The sequence below is a fragment of the Bombus huntii genome, chromosome 11, assembly GCF_024542735.1.
Source record: "Bombus huntii isolate Logan2020A chromosome 11, iyBomHunt1.1, whole genome shotgun sequence".
In the NCBI taxonomy this organism is placed as follows: Eukaryota; Metazoa; Arthropoda; class Insecta; order Hymenoptera; family Apidae; genus Bombus; species Bombus huntii.
This window is the reverse complement of record NC_066248.1, coordinates 6,970,099-6,996,270: the sequence shown is the minus strand read 5'-3', so window position 1 is coordinate 6,996,270 and position 26,172 is coordinate 6,970,099. Positions and strand designations below refer to the sequence as shown.

The following is a 26,172-nucleotide window of genomic DNA, read 5'->3' as shown; positions in this document are numbered from 1 at the left end:
CAGCAGGTGTCGCAATAGTACATAAGAAATGATTTTCGCGCCATTAAACTGCGCTGGAATCAAGCGTAAAAGTCGTGGGGTAGCAGATTACATATTTTAATCGCGTTCGTCGTTCGAGAGGTTTAAGTGGGGCACGTTTTGCATCGATATAGGTTAACAGTAGGCTGGGAGGGATAACAACTCACGTGTTACCGAACGTGCAGCATGATGCGGAACAGTCGCTCCGCGCGGTAGATATGTAATGTATGGTTCAGTTCAGTCTTCATAGACATCGTCGTCTAGAACGCATCGTGGTGTTTATTATATTATTGTGAAACCAACTGAAAATTAGTGAAAGCTTATTTCTCTATTTACTGATTTTTTTATAACCAATCAAATGGTGCGTTATTCTTAATTTAATTATTAATGGTGAATGCGATACATTAAACAGAAAAAACTTATTCCCTTTTGTTCGTACAAATACGAGCAATTTGCCTTCGCTTATTTCTTTATCAGTTCTTAACACTTTTACTGCCACGAAATATAGAAATGACGCGTGAACATCGAGTTCATTTAATTTAGCAGCAGTGTTGTGACCTAACGGATATCGTCTAAAAGAAACGCTACCCTTAGAAGAGAACGATGGAAGAAGTATCCACTGAAAATGCTAAGGTGTCGGATTCCGGATATTCCAATACTTGTAGCAACAGTCAGTCGCAACGTAGGTATGTATCGAATTTTTTAATTGTTTGTCTATACCTTTCGAAGTGCGCTGAATTTGTTTCATTTCGCAAGCATTGATTTGAATATAGCGCCATGAATTTCAAATATGAACTATGCGTTATATTAGTCGATCAACTCATTATACGTTATTCCAATGATACGTCTATAAGAAAAAGACGAGTCGGTGGATATTTCAGGTAAAATTACATTTTTACAATTCATATTCTTACAATACCAAATTTTAATAATCATAGATATTAACGTAAAGTGCGAACTGTAAGATTTCCCACTTTTTTGACATGATACCAATACCAGAAATGTATATTAATATGTATATTAAATGTATTAATGTATTCTTATACTACCTGGCTAATTTTTATTTGAAATAATAAACGGTACAGTAGTTTTGGCAACTAAAAGGGTTTAATCATAAGATAGAAGAATAATCTTGAAAATTATTAGTTTATTCGGTATTAAAAAACATATTATAAAACTTCCATTTTATCGTATCGTTTAAAATACATTCTGATATCGGTACATTAAATAATTGTTAATGATTTTGTTAATATTTATGTAATAAATCGTATACAAAGCGTATTTATTCTTTAGGAAAAAGAACAGATAGGAATTAATGTAAATAACTAATATGCATAAATAACATCAACGTTAATAGAACGCAAGCGATAAAGGCAAAAAGCTATATAAATTTTTATCGAGCATAATTAATACATCATTATTCTATTATGTTCATCTTGTGCAATCTACATGCAGACGTTTAATAAACGTTTATCAGATCTTAATTAATGAATGCTGTTTAATTGCAACCAATTTAATTGACCTGCTATTTTAATACAGATTTAACTAATACAGAAATATCTCACGTATTCTCTTGATGAAGCATAATCCCTTTTTTTGCTTTCTCTCGTCTTTTTTTTTTATTTTCCATTTGCCGATTTTTGTTACATTCCTGTAATCGATCAGTCGAATTCTTGTGTAATCTCAATTTGTGCAATATATGTATATATGACTGCGCGTTATTTTATAAATGAATGTACAAAGATAGTAAAAGTAAATGTTTGATTAAACGTTTGGAAAATCCAAGCCGGAGATGAACTATAAATCATTGGATCGATTGGAAAATGCAGGTTTCGATATGTCAGATGTTTTGCGATTTTTTATCGCGTTCGGAGACCTTACAAAAGATGTAAGAGAGTTTCATAACGATTTGCATTTGTGAAGGCGATGAAATCCCTACAACTTAATTTTCTTATGTCCCATGTGATTGATGTTTAATATCGAACCATAAGACTTAGATTGTGTACTTATGAAGTATATTGTATATATACTAAAGAAAACGAATTAATCGATTGACTGATCAATTGGTTTCTTCAATTCGTCTTGATAAATTGTATATCTCAAAGTTTTGTACTTACTACTAAGAATTACCACTGCCTACGCATCTTGATCATCTGAGTAGACACGATCATTCTTCTGAAACTTGTATCGAAATAAAAATTACAAGCGCAAATTTTGTTCATGACAAGCAGTGATGGAGCCTTTCTTCGGCGAGGGCAGCGGAATGTGTAAAAGTATGCAAGTACATTTTTAAATTTTCTTTTCCAAGATTAAAAATTTACTTGTAACTTACATTTCAATATCTCTATTCGATACTGTATATAGCCTAAATAATTAAATTAATAAATTAATATTAATTATATATCTAACAAGTTTTTCAGAATGTGGTATAATATTTTTATATTCTTTTATTCTTGAGGGGCGATTGCCGCTCTGGATCCATCAGTGATGACAAGGAATAGAATTGATTGATCAGATTATTGGACCCGTAAAGTTTGACCCCTGATCTCTTAATCGCTGGATGACTGTTTCGTCAGACTCAATTGAACTTCTCAGCTCGTTGATAGATTTTGTTTCCTTAATATCCTTAGTATTCGAGAAAAGACTTTTACTTGCGCATGAATTTCACGTGGGTATCTTGCAGGCATACATAAGTGGTTGATCTCTGACAAAATCATTGTGATAATTCACGAATTAAACAAATTGAAAATTTATGAGATATCTTAGGCTAAATCTACACTGACAGACACGAGTTTGCGAACAATTGCTCGTCGTTGTAAACTTAGCTGTAGGATATTCACCATTAGGATCGCTAGGATATCCAGTCTCTATGTAGTTGTACGTTAGCACAGGATTCTTGGCATTGACACGCTTTGTCGATGATGTAGGTGAGAGGCAGACGAAAAGCATGGCGAACAAGAAGGATAGAAACTCGAACACGACGGTTAAGGCTAACTAGTTTCTCGGCGAAACATGCCGCTTGCATTTCCACGTTCGCATTTAAACATCTAAGCTCGGGTTGAGAAACCCGATGAAAACAGGTCGAACGAATGCAAAACGTACGCAAGATCGCTGATTGCTACGTTAACGAAAGTTAACGTCTGACTGAAATACTTTCCACGATGGTACCAATCTCGAGAACCTTACGAAATAAGATGCAATATCGAAGAAATTATAAACCAAGAGGCTTTTTACTGATGTTTGATGATCGAATTTTTTTATATTTAATCAAAGCAATTGTTATGATTTTATTGCGTCATAAAAATTTTATTGATCTAAAATGGCAAAAGCAATCAGATTATAATTTGATAAGAAACCTCAAAGTAAATTACAAACCTTACAAACCTTGTCTTTGATATAGACGATAATTGCATACAAAAGTTGTATATTTGATGTTTTAAAAAAATTTGTTTTAAGGGAACCTTGCTTGGTTCAATATGCACGTTGTATTTCAAGCTTTGTTTTTTTAATTAACCATCGTCGATGTAACAGTTAATGGCGATCCCCTATAATAACAAAGAACGACATCGTGGGCGACTCGGCTATTGATGCTACTCAAGTGATTGATACCAGCGCATAATTATAGATTCTGAATTCTCACGTGTTGCTTATCAAGTAAAATTGTACACGCTGCAGGTACCTGATGAAGAGTGAAACGTGATGTTCCTCTGGCGAAGCGAATGTTGCACCATATGCTGATTCAACGTATTTACCAGTTTGTTGTTTTAATTGCATAATAGCACCATTCCCTACGTCAATATGAAAGTATTATATCACTAGAAAAATTAATAGGGCTTTTCATTAGATTTAAAAACATTCTAAAAATACGTCGCCAGAATAGCGCGACGAATCCCTGAGAAGAGTCCGAATTTTTATTCTATTACCGTAATTTTGCGTTGAAGTCTAAAAATTCCAGTATTTAAAATAGTCATTAATTTTTACAACACAAAAATTTAACAGAAATAGAATTTGTCAAATAATCTTAGAAATGATACCTAACGGATAAAATGTAGACGTCTGTAGTTAGAGATTAATTATAATCGCGAATTCTATGTTTTGTCGGATTTTATATCTCGTTAATACAACGTTTCCTTGGGATTATTCGTGTCAGAACTTCGAATAAAATCGATAGCCGGATCACGGTCCCGTTCGACAGTTCTAGTCACGGGGCCACGAGCGTGAAACAGACCTTATGCAATAATTTTTCCTACCGAACGAGGTGCAACAAATGTAGGAGCCCCGTGCTCGTTCCCTGGGAAATAATGAGGACAGTGAAAGGCCAGAAAGACTCCGACGTAAGGGCCGATTGTGGTGGTCACGTTTGCCGAACATGTGATCGGTCCTTTTTTTTCCATTCCATAACTGGTTTCAGAGATTTTGTGCCAGCGAATCGCGTGACTTTCTTGACACCGGTTTAATTGGCCAATGGGCCGAGGCCGTTTCTATCGTTCGAGAAATGAACCTCTGCTGCAATCAGCTTCTATCCACCTCTGTACCAATTTGCCAGTGAAACAGAGAGAATCGGAGGATAGTAATTCTTTTTTCTCGATACGAACCAGATCAAGCTTACGCACGATTTTTCGTTTGTTCAGCAAGTTTTTCAGTCTGTTCTCATGGTAGGTGAGTTAATTTGTCGAGGATACTGTTTCTAAGGACGGTGCAACTCTTATCGGAAGGCGCGTATTCTAGGTTCCAGCGTTACACGTGGATCTAGTTACGGAGGAGCAAATTATAACAAATGAATCTTACAAGAGTTCGATGAAAAGCGTAAGTTTCGTAATCGAGCAACATAAATTCATAAAGCTTCGGTACTTACGATCATTTTCTTTTTCAATTTTAAATGCCATGAAACATTGAAATAATAATCTGTTGAATATGTTATTCGTTAAACTTACAATATTGCAAAACATTAAGACGCTAATATATTTGACGTTTTTCAAGTTTGATAATCGCACGGAAAGCTTGGTAAGCTATCGATTTAAAGATTATTTCAATACGCGAGCGCGTTCAGTAGTAACGGATAGTCAAGGTCAGACCTAGCGCGGTGAATAAGCATATACAGTAGTTTGGTCGATTAATCGTCAGACGTTAACGTGACTACATTACGTACGTAAGCCATATTACGATAAACTCATCTAAAAATATCATTTTTGTTTTATACTAGTAACACAGGGATTCACTAAATAATGTTAAATAACGTTTACTCATTTCTGTTGCAGTAGTGGCAGCTCAATCTCGAGAAACAGTAACCGCTCCGAAAGTAGCGGTTATTGCGGTAGGCGCCCCTCGACATTTGGATCCAGGTAATATATTGTTTAAGTTTCTTTAGTATTATCGGTAGTTCAAAGATAGAAGCTATCGCGATGACTCGGTTGACTCTTACAAAAATTTTTTCCCCAAAACACTATCCTCAAAAAACATAGAGATACCTATTGGCCACTGATGGCAAGTGAAAGTATTTATGATCGTAAGGATCTTGCGATTATGCGTGAAATATCAATATGTCGTATTTATAAGCAATTGATAAATCATTACAACTTCAGCTAGTAAAGAATAAGAGTAAAGTATCCAGTGGAAGGTAATTCTTGTTCCTCAGTGCTGTGTGAACTTTCAATAAAAAACAATTTAAAGCAAGTGTCTACCATTATTTTTTTTTTTTTTTTTTTTTTGGTACTTACAAATGAAATATACGCAAGACACTGCTAATTGTAGTCGTGCAATATTACGGTACTACTTTGTGTAGTTATCTCCAATAATTGTACGTCGAATGAAAAATACATGAACTTACAACACGCGGAAGCACTTCACTGTAGTTAAAGAAGATATTTAGTATAACGTGTCCCAGGCGTTTATGGAAAAAGTATCTGATATTGGAAAAACGAAAAGTACATACACGTATTATTCAATTATCGAAAAATGTCTATTTATAATTAAAGAAGGAAAATAGCTGTCTAAGTTAAAATTAGTGGTTGTGGCGTGTATATGACCGCCGTAATCAACAAGACTGAATAGACGTTGCATGCTAACGTGAGTTTGCCAATTAGATTATTCGCTTGAGTACATGAACACCTTAGAACGAACGTCATTAACATTTGCGAATTATTCATCCTGCAAATCAAAAGCAATAGTGAAATTAGAGAAGCCAACACAACTTTTTCCATCATTTTCTTCTGTATAATTACAATCGAAGAAACGTTTAAATTTCGATGTCTGTGTCTATGTCACTTGGCGCTATTGTGACGAGTCATCTAGTCAATTTTTGTTTTAAATTTTATTCTTCCCCTTTCCCTATAATTAAAGTCATATAATGGAACATCAGAAAAAATTATTGACAGATTTGTACTCCTGGTATGTTCATACAGCTGAACACGGTTGTTCTATAATTATCGCGATTGTGAAGGTGACACAGCGCGCATACGCGCCCAGCAATGTGGATTTTTACTATCGTATTCATGTACGTGTAAGAGAATGATTACATTCAGTTACGAGAAAGCGCACACAAACCTTGTTATTTGCAGCTGTAAACACTGGTGCATGTGCCCTGCCACGTGCCTACGACGTCGCCATTGGCGTCGCCTACGTGGCATGAAGTATCCCCACGTATTATTGCATAATCTGGATAGGCCGCGCCATTGCAATAATAAATCATCACCGGGTCTATAAATTACAGTTAAAACAAGTCTATTTCTGATTATTCGTCAGATATAATAAGAGATAGAGAAAATAAAAAGACAATGATGCTTTGAATTTACATATCAAACTGTAACGTCGTTCCTGTTTCATTTAAACCTCACCGATCGACGACAACGTTCCGTGGTTTTCTTCGTCTCGTATAGAATTCGTTCCTTTTTTTTTCTCTTTTCATTTCTTGACGCGAAAACTCCGTAAGGAAAACAGCGATTGAGCAATTTAAGCAAGCTGATTACGCCGTGTCATCCAACGTGAAAAGTATTACTGTTTGCTTGATTCGAAATATTTGAAGAGCAGAGTGACATGCCTCGCATCGTTTCATATCTATTGGTCTCTGACGGTGCAACAAGCACTCCTCGAACGAGTACGAGATACAATAGTACGAGAATGCGTCGTCGCTTGCCGCGCACAATTCACAGAATATACCTCATATAATTCTCTACATAACTTGCAAGGGTCAAGGTTAATTACCGCGAATGCTTTTCTGTTGCTGCGAGTAGAATGGACATATATTTGGTAATTTAAATCAACCCTTGCGAATAACTATATTTGATCACAAAGGAACAGATGTTACTGGAAATTAATTTATATTTGTAACGATGTTTTTGTAATTGCTCTTTCATGCTGGAAATACGTATTATGAGAGGTGATATTATGAGAGGCGAGAGAGGTCTCTTGAGAGAGAAAGAGAGAGAGAGAGAAAGGGAGAGTACAATTAAAGGATATCCTATTGCATAATGTATTTCAAATTATATTAATAAATTTGCTGCTTTGTATCGATTTGTGACTAATCCTGATTAAAGGAAACAGATAATATCACTTTCGGTCATTAAAGAAGAATATTAAGATGAATAATAACGAATGTTTTTATATTTTTTAGTTCACAAGGTATTAGCATGCAATCATCTTAATTTTATTTCTATGATCATTGTAATATAAATTCAAAGTACGTATTCTTTCTATTGTTTTAATCAAAGCTATTCGAATATATTGGCCCTCTCAAGCTTTAATATCGAACTAGGAAATATAAACACTAAATGGCCAACCTAATCTCGGAGAAAGCTTGAAAGGTTTATCGTTAGAGAAATGCACTTTCTCTTTGTTGCGTAACGAATGCAATCACTATTTGATGACCTAAAGCATTTGTTACGTATTGTATTTTTGTTGCAAATGGTTTTCCTGGAGAAAGTTTCTCGGCAATCTAGTCTATTTTTGTATCATTCCACTCCCACAACACGTAACAATACTATAAATCTAGTTATGCTTATCACGGTCGTTTAGAATAACAACATTCTCTTTGATGAAGCAACTGTTAAAGTAATAAATGAACCTGGAGCTCATGTTCGCACGCGTGCCCAGTGGATTCCTTATTTGTTGACTCAGCGGGAAATAAACTTATTTTTAGAACGCATATCTATAATTAGCGTCGTATTGAAAGCATATGCCGTATATCAACGTTACCAATATCGCGTTATCATCACAAAACACATGAGAATGTTCTATTTCAGATTGCTTAAGGATATTTCGATAAGATTGCGCAATAAAAATAGTCGAATAAACATCACGATAAAATCAATGAATTTTACTATGTCACCATATGAAAACTCTGCTGGAAATATGAAACTTACTTTAACTACGAGTCGCGAGTCGTTGTTTGATTCTTACTTTTTTTTTACGCGATATATGCGTATATTGTATTACAGGTCGATCTACTCGCTTCATTTTATCGATCGCGATTGCTTTATTCGTAAGTTAACGAAAGTAAGTCACTCTTTCCCTTGTTATCACACCCTTAAACATGGTTAGGTAATGTCGTAGAAAATACATTATATTCTTCGATAACACGAAGTTTTTACAAAATGCCGCGTTTGACCATTTCCTAAAATTACGTTACGTCTTTACTAATTTTTGGATCTGTTCGCTAGATTAAGATTAGATACTTTTTTCCATCTGTACATGTAACGTCTATATGAATATAGCAATGAAGCACTACCGCAGCCAATCAGCAAAAGAAAGGATAAAGAATACAAGAAGAAGAAGTCGAAGACGATTTTGGCTGTTAACGCTGAGGCAGATATTATCCTGAAAAGTGCCGGCACACCGCCAGAGGCTGTGTCATATAACGTCACCGTCCCAACGAAGCCAATACTTGAAAAAAAATCAGGTTGGTTGTAATACAAAATTTGCGGGAACAAGTGCACGTTAACTGTACGATTCCTAGAATCTCTTCGTTTATAAGGTAGCTTAGTCGTTGGAGACGTGTAATCATTGATTTATGTGATCGGTATCACAGGAGGAGGAGCAAATATCAAATTCTTATCGTCCGTCTAACTATTTTTTCGTACTACTGCAAACTCTATCGAATACAATTTCCTCCTTCTAGTTTCACGGTTAAGATTAAACATTGATAGAAATCGATTTAACGCAGAACTGTAAGATCGTTGATAATTATAATTAAAAGCTATACGTGAAACACGAATCAATTTTTCTCGGTGAAGTAGAAAGAAGATCGACAGTTTTGCGCAACGTTATTTGGTTTCGTGCACTTTTCCCTTCAATTAGGTTTCGCTTACTTCATAGCCAAAGACTTCGAATGACCATTCTTCCTTCTTTACGTCCATCTCCATGGTTCCCTTAGTCCGTCAGACATTGAATCTGAAACGGTCAATTGCATCTTCTTTTGTTCAAAGTTGAAACGGTCTTGAACGTCCCGTTTTTACTTGGTCAGCTCCTACAAGTTCGCGTTTCAGTTTGGACAAAAGAGAGATTCAATGGATCTGAAGGATTCGTCTGCTTCGAATTCGGGGACACTCGGTTAGCATCGATTGTCCTGAACCTTTTTAAACGAGAGTTTTACGTAGCTTGTGTTTAAATAAAATAGTCACACAATAGAGTAATGGCTGTTGTTGTTACCCTGGCAATTAATCTCAGCTCTGCCCAGCGTGAACAAAACCTTGAAAAGAGCACCCCGTTTCTAACTCACTTACGTGGTAAAATATTGATCCTTTTTCGTCATAGCAACCTTCCCGCGCCAGTATCGCTACTTGTACAACGAATCCTTTAGTAAATGTAAGAGACATAAATAGTAACAACGTTGGAAGATACTATCTTTCGCGTTATGAATTGAAATGATAAACGATAACAACGTATAAACGATATATAACGTATTTCTAATTACAAGGCTGTAAATAGTTCCTTGAATAGCCTAACTACAGTGATATAAGCATCACTTGGTATACATGCGTGCCCCTTCGGCGGAGGACAGCTGTCGGATAGAATAGTAGTCCTAAAATATTTTAAGCATTGAGATTATATATGTATTTATATATAATTTCTCCTTATACTGGTTTTATATAATCACTCGGTACTATCCGTGAACAAAAGGCAGGTGCTGTCGAGCTCTCCGTTTGGTCCAGCCACAGTAGCACTCACAACTGAACCGAGCTTTATATAACATCGAGAAACGTCTATGATTTACGTAATTATTTACATAATTTTTAATAATCCACTTCTCGAATAACCAATTCTTACGTAGGCTTTTTTCATCGGTCGTTACGAGCTTGGACCTGATTTACTGGTTACGAGCCTGCGACGTGTCCTGCAATACGACATGTTTCAACGCGAGAATAGATCCGTTTCGTAATCACGATGCTCGTTTGTTAGTTCGTTGCACGAGGGATAGCTAAGTACAATGTATTGTACAATCTTTGATAAATGTGTCGTTTAAAAATTGAACAATGTGGGGCATGTTGACGTCCAAACACGAAGCGACCGATTTGCAATAACGTCGCGAATGAATTTAACGACATTATGGATGATTTAAAAAATTAGATTTCATTAACAGTCGCTCGATAAACGAGGTAAAAAACGAGAGTCGAGAGGTAAAAATTGCCTTGGTATCAGCTTGGTGTGTTATAGAGCTCGAAGTTGAATTCCTTTTTATTTCTTTCCTTCAAGAACGATGTCGAGCTGTTGATTCGTTACTTCTTCTCGTATTACGAAACGTTGTCGCGGAATTTTTGTCCTGTTGGACTAAGGAAACATTGCTATCTCCTATCCTTCATTAATTCATTACCCATGCAATAGGTCATGTCTTACACGTTTCTTGGACGCCTCCAAATATTTTCGATTTAATTTCAATTAGTTTCTTTCATCATCAAAGACATTCTCTTTCCCTATATCACGTTGTCAGGGAGTATCCAAGGAGATCCGTACAGCAGCTACGTTTCTTGGTTACTGCCTTCCTTCGCCCACACGTTTAAAGCATCTCCTAGAATCCTAAATTTAAAATAGACCTCCAAAATTAAAGCCATCACGCAACGAGAAACATCTCCGTGTTTATCCATTGTTAAAACGATAAAAGGGACGTCCATGAAACGTTGTTGAAAACTTGACAGATGTTAAATGGGTATAAAGAATCCATGTTCTATTAGAAAACATGGGCAGGTATGTCCAAGAAGAACAGAATATAACGACGAGAATTTTTGTTGGATGTATACAAGAAGAAGTAGCCATAGAATTGGTGGATGCAACGGATCCCGGCGAGCACAACGGCGATAACGTCACAGATGTGGAAGTAGGACTTGCTTCTCGTACGAATCCTCTGGATGATTCCGCCTCTCAAGCCAATGTTAGTATTCATTAAAAAGCAACGAGGAAACAGATTTCTCCTAATTAGTTAACTGTGGTAGAAGGACACGTAGAGAGAAACAATAATTATGTCAATCGAGACTCGCTCGGTCGTGGTCGATCGAGGGGCTTCTTAGGGAGGTGCAGGATCGGGTATACTCGCAAAAGCATCCTGCCACCTAATATTATATACATATCTATATATTAATCTTAACCCGATTGTTGCCTATATCGATACATTAGAACATTTTTTTTTCCTTAATTATTGCAATTTGGTATGGCTTTTTGTATACGATGATGTAACATAGTGGTACACCATTGTCGCGAGGTTTCCGTGATATTATGCATGGAGAAAGGAGATTTACAACTGCGGCTAGCAAAACGACTTTCTAGTGGCTTTATAGTGAAACTATTAAATCTCTTTAGAAATAGTACATTTCCTTTTTTCTTCTTAATACTTACGTTAACAAGTAGCTTTCTTTCAACGCCAGTAATGGGGTTGGTTTGTTGGGTGAAGGTTCACTAATCAAATTCTAAATATACTTACTATATTATATATTCTATCAAAAGAACTATATATTTCTTTATGTCATGGAATTTCTTTTGCTTTTATTTAATTTATATCTTCGATCATTTGGAATTTTTTTAAACGAATAAAAATTATATTCTTTGGTGAAATACAACTCTTTTCTCTATGCATATAGCGTTCGAAAGTGACCAATTGAAAGTACTATTAAGGTACTGCATGTAAAATATCCTATGGTAATTCCATCGCATAATTTGCATGTAACTGTTGGTAAAGATCATAGGAAAGAATATGAACAAGAATCGAGGAAAAAGTAGCGACGAGTTCACTCTACAAGCTACGTAATTTAGATTAAAAAAAAAGAGAAACAGGGATATCGAAAAAGGTGTTTTATGTGAAGACTATCTTGATGACATAGATTCAGGTGTCATCTACGTGTTAATCAATTATTTTATGGATAAATCTACTAGCATCGATCTGACGTAAATAGAAGTCAACAGTTTCATATTGTATATCCTATATAGGAGGGATTTTGCGCGGTGATTTCGATGCATGATGGCCTCGTGTTGTATACGACTCCCTCGATATGCACAGCTCTAGGATACCCCAAGGACGCATGGATTGGCCGATCTTTCATTGACTATGTACACCCCAAGGATAAAGCTACACTGGCCGATCAGATTTCAAGCAGTATAGTGTCGCCTCAAGAAGATAGACCGAAAGGTATTACATCAAATTTGCTTAATGAAACTTTTTCATAAAAGAAATTATAATTTTGAATAAAAGATGAAACTAGACTACGAAGAACGTGACTTAATAATTCTCATTGAACTTTTATCTAATTTTTCTCGCATTAAAATATGTTATAAAATTCTTTTATAGACACCTATAAATATCTATTATATATCTTGATTTATTATTTTATTTATTTGTTTTATTATTGTACTCATAGGTATTAACGGTAGAAGGGCAAGTTTATTCTGCGGGTTACGAAAGTTTACGAGATCGGTCATTCACCAGTCCATTGATCAGCATAAGGCGGCGAGGTCGAATTTCTACCTTCCGTTTCACTTGACCTTATCGTTCAGGGATTTTCGAGACCGTGCTACTGAACAGCAACACAAAGCAATGTTCCTGGTGGTTACTGCCCAACCTGTTCATTCTGCATATAAAGGTAGTACGATTGAAGGTCTTCGAGGAGAGTCGACTGACAAAAAAGATTCGATACATAGTTTGTTCTAAATAAAAATAATAAGAATAAGGAATTTTCAATGATCTCTAAATCTACGTATAAGGTTTATCGATTCGTGAATAATATGTATGAGAAATAATAGTCGAGTCGTTTCTTCAGTCTAATCTTCTCGATGATAAAATATGACTCGGTGGTTTCCACGGCGACGTGCCTTAAGCAGAAGGTAATTTTTCTTAAATTAGAAATATTTATTCGAGGATCGTGACGATTTTGATAGTCTCTCATCCTTGTCGTCTTTTTATTTATTCGTTTTTTTATCATCTGGCCAATTTTTCGTTCAGTTTGGAGACCACTGTTTCGAGTATTCATTTAAGAAGCGGAAACAAAGAACAAGAATAACAACGCATCGATCATTTTCCATACAATAGATAAAAATTCATTTTTTGTTTGATAAACACGTAGTGATGTTTCTTTATTCACTGTATTTTAATCTAAAAAAGAAGAGAGAAAAGACAATAAGAAAGAAAGAGATGAAGAATATTTTAATTGCGATCTAATTTGCTATAATATCGTATTCCTCTTTCTGTTTCTATTCGTGTACGTTTTCGGTATAAAAATTTACTAGCAATGAAACAAAATTAAGGGAAGGGAAATCAAAGATGTTTGCCCTTATCAGCCTATTCTGGAAATTGTTTGTATTAACTTTATCGACGATAGATGGAAATTATATTGAGAATTAATCCATTTTATTTGCCTCTTTATCATTTTCTTGTATCAATATCAACACTTTTGTTAGATGCAGATTTTGCCTTAAGTACAATTTACTCGTGACTTAGAATGTCATTTCGAAACTTCTTTTAAATCCTTCTGACAAGTCTGTTCGAAATTCATAAACACAATATCGAAATAGTTGGTACGTCGCTTCGCACAATGTTATAATATTATTTCACGCTTACATAGGTAGAGTGCACAAGTGTTCGTACAGATTTGTCAACGAGCCAAAGTTGGTTCGATTGCGTACCATAAAGATTAAAGCTTTCATCATGAAGGAAGCACTTGACAAAAGAGAGAATGACTCTGACCTTCTTGTTATCATTATCCGCAGCGCCAGAAGAAACGATAATATCTTCGGTATTCACGACCCGCCATACTGCGACCTGCTACCTATCTCATGTCGATCCCGACGTAGTCCAATACTTTGGCTATCTACCTCAGGATATGGTTGGCCGTTCGCTATTCGACTTCTACCATCCCGAGGATCTGCCCTTCATCAAAGACATCTATGAGACTGTGAGCATGTGCACCAAAAAAAAAGCAAATTTTTAGGTTTCGATCGAGTATACGCTTGAGACAAAAACAGAATAATAGTGTAAAAGAAAAAAAAATGTAATCCGCAGAAAAAGTGCAAGCGTAAGCGAGTCCCGACAACCGAACGTCGAACGACGTATAACAATCCCTATTCCTTCGATTATTCATATTTATACACATGTCGTTGAACAGGTGATCAAGCTCGAAGGTGCCTCCTTCAGATCGAAACCCTACAGGTTCGGAGTGCAGAACGGAGGCTACGTCGTCCTCGAAACAGAGTGGTCGTCCTTTATCAATCCCTGGACGAAAAAACTAGAGTTTGTCGTAGGTCAACACAGGGTACTGAAAGGTCCAGCAAATCCTGATATCTTTCGCTTGCCATGCGCAACCGAGTACGGTCAATTGGCTAATATTAGCGAGGAGGTGCTAAAAGAGGCCAAGATCATACAAGGAGAGATACGTACACTTCTTGACGAGGTATGTCTTCTCTCAATGATTCATGCTGCACCAGTGATATAGTTAGCGTAATTTGTCTAGATCGTGATATTGTTCGATAAGGTAAACGTAGCAATCACCCTTATGGTCGATCAAGTTTTTATTTATACGCCAACAAAACAAACCACATATAAATTATACACGTTCTTTCATAGCGATATAAAGATTATTATAAATAAAAATTCGCATTGTCTACACTTTATATGACAATATTATTTATCCTTTGCTTTCGATTAGGAGCTTAAGTACTTGTCCAAATTATTAAGCAAAGTTGTAATATTAGAAAGCAAAGAACAGGAGACTATTAGAGAATTAATTCCTGTTTTCTCCGTGTTCCTCTTTTTCTTTCTGAAGGGCAATGCGACATCGAATAAATAAATGCATTTTAAGAAGGATAACGAGACACACAGACAAACAGTAAAACGTTCACAGCCGCATAATTGTTCCCATGAAATTTTAATCCCAACTAATAAGTTCGCTCATTCCCCAATTTTTTCTCTTTTGTTCTATCGTACGTCTGCGCAGAACATCCAAAGAAAGTCAGATATAACCGAGCTTGATGTGTCAAAGAGGTGCAAGGACCTTGCGTCCTTCATGGAAAATCTGCTACAAGAGACGAGGACGCCCGGTCTTGGGAAAGATGTGCTCGCTACCGACGACAGGAGTTTTTCGGTGACTATTAGCTACGTTTTAGTATCGCCGACACTTACCTATTTTGCTAATAATACGCTGTAACGCGCTATGGTGGTATACTACAAGTATATTTACAGTAATTGTAATATTACCCGCGTTCCTCTTATAACGGTTCAACGTTGAGGGTATTTTCCTTAAATCATGTCTAATACGCATCGTTCGTGTTGCCCAATGGTTTCACGAATCGTACGATAGTATTTTGGTACAACATAGCCTTCGTTATTATTTTCTTACTTTCCTAAAATGTCATGTCTCTCTCTTTCCCTTTTTACTTCAGTTTAGCCCAAGTCTCATGTTTTATGAATAACTTTTACTATACTATACTACTATGTATAGACTACCTTTCCATAGATTGCTTTAACTATTTTCATTTGCTTCAAATCTTACGCGATATTATAATTATTGTATGAAACAAAGAAGAAAATACAAAACGAATGCCTTGTACCGAATATTTGTCGCCAGTATCGACAGAACCAAGAAAAGAAGAAATTTCTCATATATATCCAACGATAGGCTTTAATTTTAGTAAATCGCGTTTTATGAGGCTGGTGTTCCTTTTAATCAAGTTTGGATGTCTTTTGCTAAATTTCTTTTTTTCCTCGGCTGATTCGATCGGGAATGTATGGTGTAAGTAGAATACAAAGAGTTAGGTGAAGGGCTATTAATAGAAGAAGTTCTATGTTGATATGTCTTTCCACGAAGCAACGTAAAATTTATTTATTTGATAATAATACGAGGAATTCAAAAGAAAAGAACAAAAGATCAAAACTTCAAAACATTCCGAGATCTGTTATTCGATAACATTTTCTCTAAATTTTCTGACCCTTACGAATCTGAAACAGAAAACACGTTTTTCTAAATGATGAGATTCTCGCTGCTTCTGAACGATATGTCCTAGAATTTTTTATTTGGAAACTAAGGTGCAAGGTGAGTAAGAAACAACTGATTAAAAATTTTACAGCCTGGTGACAAGTTTAACCGGATGTTTAACTTAAAGTAATGCTAAAAAAATCAACTTTTACGAGTTAGGGTTCATCCGCATCTGCATTCATGCATTCTGCTATTATAATGCATAATGTGGCTAGTCGTAAGTAAAAACAGAAAAAATGTACCAGCAAACGATCAACAAAACGATCGATAAGGAAAAATCTATCAAATTGTTTTGTACATTGACACAGACGGAGGGCAAAATGAAACTTGCGTAGGTCCGGTGAAGGATAGCGTCAATTTCAAAACCTTGTAGGCACGTTGTTGGTAAGTCTATTTACTTTCTTTTCATTCAATATTACTATTCGTATGTATTTGGTAAAAACGCCAAGCCTTTTATAAACCAACCTCGATTGCAACAGTTTAGTATCATATAGTAGCTAATTGCTTCCGTTTTTCGGCGGCATAGCATTTGGTTATTGATCAATGGAAAATGGACAAGGGCAACAAAATAAAAAAAAAAAGAACAAAGAGAAAGAAGGCAATTTGTTACTTATATACGTTGATCTCGAATTTTTAGCAAAATTTTTAACGTGTCATCTTCTATCAATCACATACATATTTTTTTATTTTCTATTTTTCTTTTAGAGGAACCATTAGTAATTTCTATTTCTGCTTGATATCATTATTTCTTCTTGATCTTTCCATTATGTACTTATTTTGCTGGCCAAGAAATTGTTTGTCTTCGATCAATCTTGTTTTCTGTTCTTATCGTCGAAGCATCGTTTAGTTTCTTTGCAATTTCTAGACGGTACCCTTCTTCTTCTCGAGTATCTTTTTATCGAATAATGAAACGTTTCTTTCTTTTTCTATGTATCAAGGAATTCTCTTCTGCGCTAAACCATTCCTTACCATTTTATGGATTGTATCGTCAATCGAACAACTGAGTTATATCCCTTCTCTTGCCTCTTTATCGTATCCTAGCGTTAAGTGTAACTGTTGTTATTCATCGATTTACCGATTCGCAATTTCATAGACCGTACGTAGAGAGTATCACGTACGGGATTTGAAAAGTTCAGTTTCATGTATTCGAGAAACAATTGAGATACGTTAACGTTAAAGGCTATAAGTGCATCTATAAATTTATTGCAGTACCATACTCGTGAATAAAGTTCCAGTGTATCTCCTCACTTACAAGGTTTTGAAACTAACGAGGCAATATGAGAAAGCGAGAATGGAAGAGAGTATACATTAAAGGTGTGCAAGAGTGATGTTAATATTTTGAAAGTTCCGATGACAGTACTGGTTAACTCTCGTTATTAATTATTATCTATTATTTTACTTATTTTATTCATTGTACATATACTCGTCTAGTGGCTTAGGATGGTCCTCCAGCCTTACATCTATCTCTTATCTTCTCCGCTTACCTTTCGTACTCTCACCCTCTTTGTTCATCCATCTCCATCTACGCTTTCACTCATACCCTATATGTATTATATACTTCGCCTATATGTAAACTATGACTGTGAGTAAAGCATAGCATATTTCTACATTTACATATTACATAACACCTGTTGCTCTGTTCAATTCCTTCCTTTTCTCTCTCTTTCTCTTCTTTATACTGTTCTTCCTTTTATTGGCTTCCTCTCGGTATTCCATATTGCTTTCTGCCTTTCGTTAGTTTCTGTTTCTTACTGTTTTCCTCAATTTTTCCTTTCCCCTTCTTTCACTCTCCCTCGACTTCTCTGTCCTTCTCAGTATGTATTTCTATTTCTTTTGCTCCTAATACTATTTCCACGTCTTCTTCCGTTTTCACCTTCTCATAGCCTTACAGCACGTGCCTCATCATCACCTCCCGCTGCCGCACAGATTCTGCATTTCTTATTCTCGCTGCTCCTTTCAATGATTGAATTTCGTTTCCATCGTTAGTAACTATTATTTCACAGGGTGTTATCGATAGAACGAAAGATATAAAAGTACATGTATAGATTATTTCATTTTATACAGATTTACTTTGTATAGATTATTTCATTTTATTTCATCAGCGACACGCGAATTTTTCGAAATTTCTCGCCTTAATCTTCATTTTAAATCTTTCGTATGTCTAACGGGAATTTAAAAAATTAGCGGAATGTTGAACGAGTATGTATGAAAGTATGTATGAATGTATGAACGATGACTGGTCTAGAAGAAGTAGAAGATTTGAGAAGAAGTAGAACGGAAGAAAATTGGTCGATTGTAAGGCAACTAACGGTGTTACAGAGCTGGAGAAATATTAGTTGGTCGATTAGTCGCTCGCTCGTGCGCTGTAAATATTGCATTTTTGCGGTAGCAAGATTGCTGAGCGACTTACATAGTACAAACAAATTACTTGCACAAATTATAGCAACTCGTATAACTGGGCAAAACATCTAACAAAAATGAAAGCTTCCTCCCTGCGACGCGGGTTTAATGCAACGCAAATTTGCAAAACAATTGACAGTGCCGAAATCAAATGACAACTCTTTTTAAGTCGCTACAATATACTTGTGAAGGGATCACGCAATCCCTTGTTACAGGAGCACGACAGCGTGATGCTTGGTGAGATTTCGCCCCATCGCGAGTACTACGACAGTAAATCGTCCACTGAGACACCACCAAGTTACAATCAGCTCAACTACAACGAAAATATTGAAAGATTTTTTAAGAGTAAGCCACCGGTTGCCACCATGTATGGCAGTGATGAAGAGAATATTAATTCCAGCAACGATGAAGGTGAAAAGACAAGCCCGAATTCAGCAGGTGAGTTGAGTTTTCACCGTAAGACTTCACACTATTGAATTTTTTGAACGTAAAGACGTTATCAACTTTGACCAATTTTTAAAAAATTTATAAATTATAAAATATACGATATTGAGTATTATTAACAATATTTATCGTCAAATAAGATTTTAAACAGCGTACATTTATGATTTTCATAAATGATCTTCCCTCCAGAATTAGAATAAATTTAACATACTAATATATATATATATTATCGCATAATTAGTGAGAAAATGCATGTCACCGATAAACGGAAGCGGTGGGAGCGGCAGTGGTAGCGCAGAAAATCTAAGCAGTGGTTCGAACAATCAAACAAGCTCAGCGAGTAGAGGCAATACGTCGAATACAACTAGCACGGAAAGTTTCAAACCTCCAACGTTGACAGAGTCGTTGCTCAATCGTCACAATGAGGATATGGAAAAGTTGATGATGCAGAAGCATCGGGAACTTCGATCTAGCATTAAGGCCAGCGACAAATTGAAGGATTCCCGAATAAAAACCACCGAGAAAATGTCGACGGACACGAACATGCATTTTATTAGTCAAGGTCATGGAGTTAAGAGAAGCGGAAGCCATAGCTGGGAAGGAGACAGTTTTAAAGTTAGTAACTCAACAATAAATACACATAATGTCGAGTTCATGACTTATGGCGAGGAAGAAACGTTTAAACCCGTTCGATTATATTTTATTAGGTTTCAAAGCATGACGAGGTGTCAAGAACAAGTACCGCGGGTCAATTCCCTACGAATGTCACGACGACAGTTACAAGCATGAGCGTCGATCAATCTACCGTAATTCAAAAAGGTGCCAACATCAATTTGTGGCAACCTTTATCGGTTACTGTGCCCCCTGCCTCACCTGCTCAACCACACAATGTGCCACAAAAGTGAGTGTTTTTTCATTAAAAAAGAAATATATATTAAAGAAAAGTAATATAAAAGAAGGGTAATCGATTGTCTTTGAGGATGCTCTGACAAGCAAATAGCCCGAAATCCTGCATATTTTTTGGAGTAATTGAAAAAATTCAAAAGGTCAGCAAGTTCGTTTCGATTTACATTTCTATCCGATATACATTTATTGAATTATATAAGTGCTATTTTGTTCCACACTCTTTCTCCATCCTTCATGCAGCTTGAATATTTCATCCTTGCAGAGCCTTTCTCATTTTCAACATGATTTTTTATGTCGATTAAATTTCTTCAAAATCGGAATGAACTTTCCGAGCGATTAATATTATATCTAATTTATTGATAATGATCTCGTATTATACAAGTACGTAATGTAAAAACATATTCATAACATTTTGCTCATAGCATCCATTGCTTTTTCTTATTTATTTAACAGTAGTTAATATTTTTATAGGATACCGCATGAAATATTGATTTCTCTAATTCATTGAATTCTCTAATTTCAGCACGAATTCACAAGCAATACCCAGAGTACCAATACTGCCGCCAATGATACCAGTGTATTATATTCCCGTACCACAAACTAATGATCCTGCAGTTTTATCATCTCTACAAGAGAAACTTAGTCCGCCTCATTCAATGCAACCCCCACAACCAAATCCTTATAGTATGTATTTATTTGAATAAATTAATTTTTAAGGGAGAATTCTTAAATAATAATTAAAGTTTGAAATATCAAAACTAATTTTTAGTGTTTGTGCCAGTTTCATATGTGACGACGGCGATGGCCGGTGTCATTTATCCTCCAGTAATAGGTGCCCCGTCAGCGGGCATGATGTACAGACCATTCTTGATTCCCGAACAAACATCAGTCACGCGTGAAAATAATCAGTCTATAATGAACAAATGCTCCGATCGAAAACGTCCAGCGAGCCAAGCAACAAGCGTAAAAGCTGAACCGGGTAGCAGTATGGCTATGTCAGAATCTTCTAAAAAAGTAAATCAACATTTTTATACTTGATTTTTTAATTGGTTTACGGATATGTGAAACATTTAATGATAATTAGGTACTATCACCCGGTGAATTATTCTCTTCTTGTGTGAGCAATGACGGAGGTTGCTCGAGCTTAGTGGATGCACCAACGCCAGTGAATCAAAAGATCCACAAACAAAACGACTACTCCGTAGACGAATCGAGCTCGTCTAGTTTTTACAGTAGTTTCCTATATAAGAGCAGTGATAGCAGCTGCAATCCAGATCAAAAGCCAACGGAATATTTACCAGAGGTAGCTAATAGTCTTGATTATTATCTAATAAAATTCAGTCACAAAAAAATTTCAGTCGCGTTAATTTTAATAAATAATAAATTTATTCATAGGAGAGTATGATGAAGCAACATTATGGTAAACGAAGAAAAGAGCCACCGTGGCTCGAAGGTGTTCAATTAACTCCAGAATTAATATACGAGTATCAAATACATCCCAAAACTCTGAACGAAGTACTTCAAGCAGACATGGATGCCTTAAAAAATTTCAATCAACCCCTTTTGGTTAACGATCAATTGGGTCAGCTTTATTTGGACTTAGAGGTCGAGGGGTTCGAAACGAAGCTTGTTCTCGAAGATGGGATTACTTCTAGTGGTAGTGACAGTGGAAGTAGCAGCGGAAGTTGGACGGCTGGCACAATGTCACAGGTAAAATATAATTTTAAGTCATTACGTTAAATATTAAAATTTGATATCGTATTAGTATCGATTTTATAGTAGCTGTAAAATATTTTGTAAAAAAAAAAAAGAAAACATAAACTAGCACAAGATCTTTTCTTAAATCTGATAATAAAAAACAAGATCTTGTTTACAGCAAAAACATAGAAGGAGAATGGTGAAATACGGTAAACTCGTGATGATTCACGAAGAGAATGCACCATTGCCACCGGCTCTACCACCTCAGTCCGTACCTTGCCAGCAATTATAGTAAAAACCTTGTACGACCAATTTGTAACTAACTTCTGTTTTCAAGTTCGAATTGTTCGCTTGCAATGCCATACTTCGAAATTGGCTCTAATATCGTTACAATTGATCGCTGAGTACAATGCCAATGTCATTTAGGCTGTTTTATTTTATTTTATTAAATTTATATTTTGAGGCAGATGACATTCTTTACATTATTCACATTTACAGATTTACGATTAACTTTTTATATATTTTTAGTCGTTTAGAAAAATACTTGTTTAACTTTTTTCTTATGACAGACATATATTAATAGTTATTACCAATACACATATGTATTTAAAGCTTGAAGCACTTAAAATTGAGATATTAATGTTATTGATTGATTTAAGAATAGTAGTTTTATTTTTGTAAATTGTTCATTATTATTTTAACTGCCTCAAATAAGTTTCCTTGTATTCGAGCATGATATCAATTCATACATTTAAATATACATATACATAATATTATAATATGAGAAATCAAAATCATATTGCTTAAAAAGTTAGTGATTTGGTAAGGCTTAAGTCCCTTTTTTCGTTCAAACGAAATTTATTGATATTTTATTATCTCCGATGATGGTATTTTTACACATCTACTATGCCGATGATAATTTTTAGACATATTTAGATACTCATGTCTCAAGTATGGGAAACGTTTCAGTTAAACTACAAGGTTCCTGTAACCGGGCAGACATTGACGTCCACGTGATTGTCTCTAATCAAATTGAATTCTATTCGATCATCTTTTTTGTTCATATATAAGTTAGTTATTAAATTTTCATTATTACGAAAATAGAAAATCCGTTGGAAAGTCTGTCGCCTGCACAACACTTGATATAGATTTAATACAATTAAAAATGGATGATGAAGAGAAAAGATAGAGTGAATTGATGTATGTTATTAATAAAATTGTATACATATAGGGTGAGATGGAAATCGTAGTACAACGGAGCAGGTGGTGATCCAGGTGAAAAAATAAGTCGAAAATATATATATAAAATTTGAACATGTGTTTTATATTATATATATACGTACACATCACACCAGTCTTCAACGTGTTCAAATTTTATTTTTTTGAAAATAAGGCTTTTAAAGGAAAAATGTTATTTTTCATTTTTGTATAATAACATCCTGCTGATTGTTTACTCCAATCTAGTCATTGTTACTTTATTTTCAAATGTAGTTTTGAACCCCTGTTGATTATTTACTCTTCTTTAGTCCGGAATTAGCCAAATTTAATTATACATGTCAAATTTTGAAGCTCAATTTTCTCAAAAACGAAGCCTCGAATGAAAAGATGTTATACCAAATTTTCTTCTTATCTTTTCATGTAGAATCACCGCCTACCCTGTTGTATTACGATTGCCGTTCCATCCTATATACAATATAAATATAATTTTATCAATAGCAGAGCTAAAAATGAAATTAGATCAATACGTTGATTCCTCAACATATAATATGTACATATAGCCTTTCGTTGAGCAACGATTTTCATTCTCATTTATAATCAATTTTTCATAACGATACTTTATCATTATGTTAGGTATTTTAAGTAGGTTTAAATAGTTGTACTTTTTAAGGAAGATTATTTTTCCAATATTTTACATTACATATTGATTTTTGTTTCACTTTAATCTTAACGACATCGGATTATATTTCATTGATATTTAACATATACTATATTTACTTCGAAATTATTATAAATTCTGATTTCGAAATGGGACCAAGTATTGAGATCATTCGTCTTTAAACACACAATATTGGATACGCTACCTCAACATGAACGCATTTCCATTCACATAAAAGAGATAAAAATATATGTAATTCGAAAATATAATTCATTATATAGTCAGTAGTATAAATTAAAGATTTCGATTGAATATATATATTTAACATTTTTAAATATATACTATCTTACAGCCGATGTAATAAGCTTTTTTATCTCGTAATAACTAATCTTTTCAAATTTGTTCAGTGAAATTATACTAATAAATTTTGTATTCGTTTATATTTGTAATCCTAATAGTAATTTTTATATTTATACCATGATGATGAAAATTCTCATTTAATATTAAATATACGTATTTGTATTTTTTCAATATTATTGTAAAAAATAATTTTACTATTCATATATGTATGTTTCATAATACAGAACTGAAAAGATTATATTTACATGTTCATTCAATATGGGAAGAGTATCATTCTAAAATCTTCATTCTAACATTTGTATGATCGAAGAATATTTTATATACCACCAATTTATATACAGCATATAATGATTGATATGCCTATTGTATTGTGTAATTAAGAGGTAGAAAAAATATTTTGTATACCAATGATCCGCAAACTTTTTAATTAAAAGGTGTGGCCAGTTCGCTAAGAGATCATGATGCTGATTTTATAAATGTGAAAGGCGAAAAGAAAATGAAGCGTTAAGCGTCCCTTATCCTGTAGATCGTAAATCTAGTCCACATTGTATACAGTGATACAACAATTATATTACAAAGACTTCGTAAAGAAACCGAACGATGTTAATTCAAGCTACGATTATTCAAGCAACATTGTCCGTTTTTATATGAATATTTAATATCGACTATATCTGAAACAAAGAAACGAAGGCGCCGATACTAAATATTTTTACGAAATATTAATCTTTTTCTTAAATATAATTCGATCAAACTGTAAAAACTGATTACCATCATCAGACTGGAAAATGTCATAGCAAATTCTAAATGAACGAGCCAGAGTGATAGTGTCGATGCTTTTGGTTTTAAGAAATTCAACCTACGAGTCTCGTTCTTCGTTTTTTAAGACCACATACATTGGCACAAAAATTTATAATTTCTTCTGACAATTGACTGTTTAAGAGATATATGTGTGAATGAATAAATACGTGTATGTACATTCGCATAACATACATGAACATGTACACATGCATTTATTTGTTTCACTTAGAGTACGTTTCCTTTTAGCATTTGTATTTAAGCGCCACGAATGTGCGATAATAATAGTTCATGTTACAATAGACATGTTCGTCTAACGAACTGTATTTATATCTCGCTTGTATGCTCTTCCCGCTTTTCAGATACAGCTGTTTTTACCGCACGTCAAGTGTGAAAATCTCTAAGAAATAACATAGATAATATACGAATAATGAGAAGTGATAAGAGGATAGCTTGAAAATTTACTTCTTGGTTGTATCGTTTATCTTTTTCTTGCAGTATTATAATAATAATAACAGGTTTAAGGAAATTGTAATTATCAAAAACTAATACAAAACTAACGTCTCGTGTAAGGAATATCTCGTTCAATCACGGTTGAATCTGTTTGATTTAGAATGCAACAGATAATCTTCTGCTGGTTTTATTGCATTATTTAAAACAATTTGTATATTACTTATTTTATGTCTTATGATCGTACATTGATTCACGTAACAAATGTTTGTCATAACGCCGATGCGATGATGAATAATTGACTTGGTATATTATTGATAAATATTATTACACGAAATACGTTTATATCACATTACGTCTTGGGATGTATAGAAACGACTGACTCTCGTGCAGTTTGTCATAATACTTCATAAGTACGAAAGATTAGAATATCGTGTATCCGAATACTTTTCCTCTACAATTTTTTATATGCATTTACAATTTTATAAATGCAAAGGATATGATCGATTTGTCTAAATAGTCTAGACATACATTTTTCAGCTTATATGCTAGTATCTAAATCTCTGTATGATCTAATGCTCAATTTTAAATAACTATAAACTGCATGAGTCAAATGTTTGTATAATTCAATACAATTAATCTTAATTTGTTATATTACATCTGGATTGTAATAACATAATAATAATAACTGCAATATACATACCAGGCATTATAATGTGGAGTGATCTAAGAAAAAGAAACACCGATGCATTCCTCTCAGATAAAATCAAACATTCTGAAAGA

The 26,172-nt window shown here is 34.6% G+C and overlaps 2 protein-coding genes across 13 annotated transcripts in view; one reads left to right on the top strand and one right to left on the bottom strand.

The window, feature by feature from the left end:
* Window positions 1-26,172, bottom strand: part of LOC126870823 (transcription elongation factor 1 homolog) — a 222,825-nt gene that overhangs the window by 49,750 nt on the left and 146,903 nt on the right. The gene's annotated exons all lie outside the window — the stretch shown is intronic.
* LOC126870827 (period circadian protein) lies at window positions 213-25,145 on the top strand. 8 transcript variants are annotated; one of them, XM_050628861.1, is made up of 17 exons: window positions 213-704; window positions 5,277-5,360; window positions 8,727-8,911; window positions 11,181-11,377; window positions 12,427-12,625; window positions 12,855-13,076; window positions 14,200-14,384; window positions 14,595-14,879; window positions 15,423-15,569; window positions 19,076-19,298; window positions 19,546-19,919; window positions 20,012-20,205; window positions 20,734-20,894; window positions 20,980-21,224; window positions 21,295-21,513; window positions 21,606-21,920; window positions 22,087-25,145. In XM_050628861.1, exons 1-17 carry the CDS (start codon window positions 622-624, stop codon window positions 22,198-22,200), a joined length of 3,432 nt encoding a protein of 1,143 aa, XP_050484818.1. In that variant the 5' UTR covers window positions 213-621; the 3' UTR covers window positions 22,201-25,145. The 8 variants fall into 8 exon arrangements, with proteins under 8 accessions (XP_050484818.1, XP_050484817.1, XP_050484816.1 ...); XM_050628860.1 differs by having other exon boundaries at window positions 19,052-19,298; window positions 20,992-21,224; XM_050628859.1 differs by having other exon boundaries at window positions 19,052-19,298.

Bases quoted from the DNA above. Each gene is read 5' to 3' on its own strand.
- LOC126870827 (XM_050628859.1), top strand. From the start codon at position 622: ATGGAAGAAGTATCCACTGAAAATGCTAAGGTGTCGGATTCCGGATAT. The intron at 20,895-20,979 runs GTATGTATTTAT...ACTAATTTTTAG, and splicing joins CCCACAACCAAATCCTTATA to TGTTTGTGCCAGTTTCATAT. The intron at 21,225-21,294 runs GTAAATCAACAT...AATGATAATTAG, and splicing joins TGTCAGAATCTTCTAAAAAA to GTACTATCACCCGGTGAATT.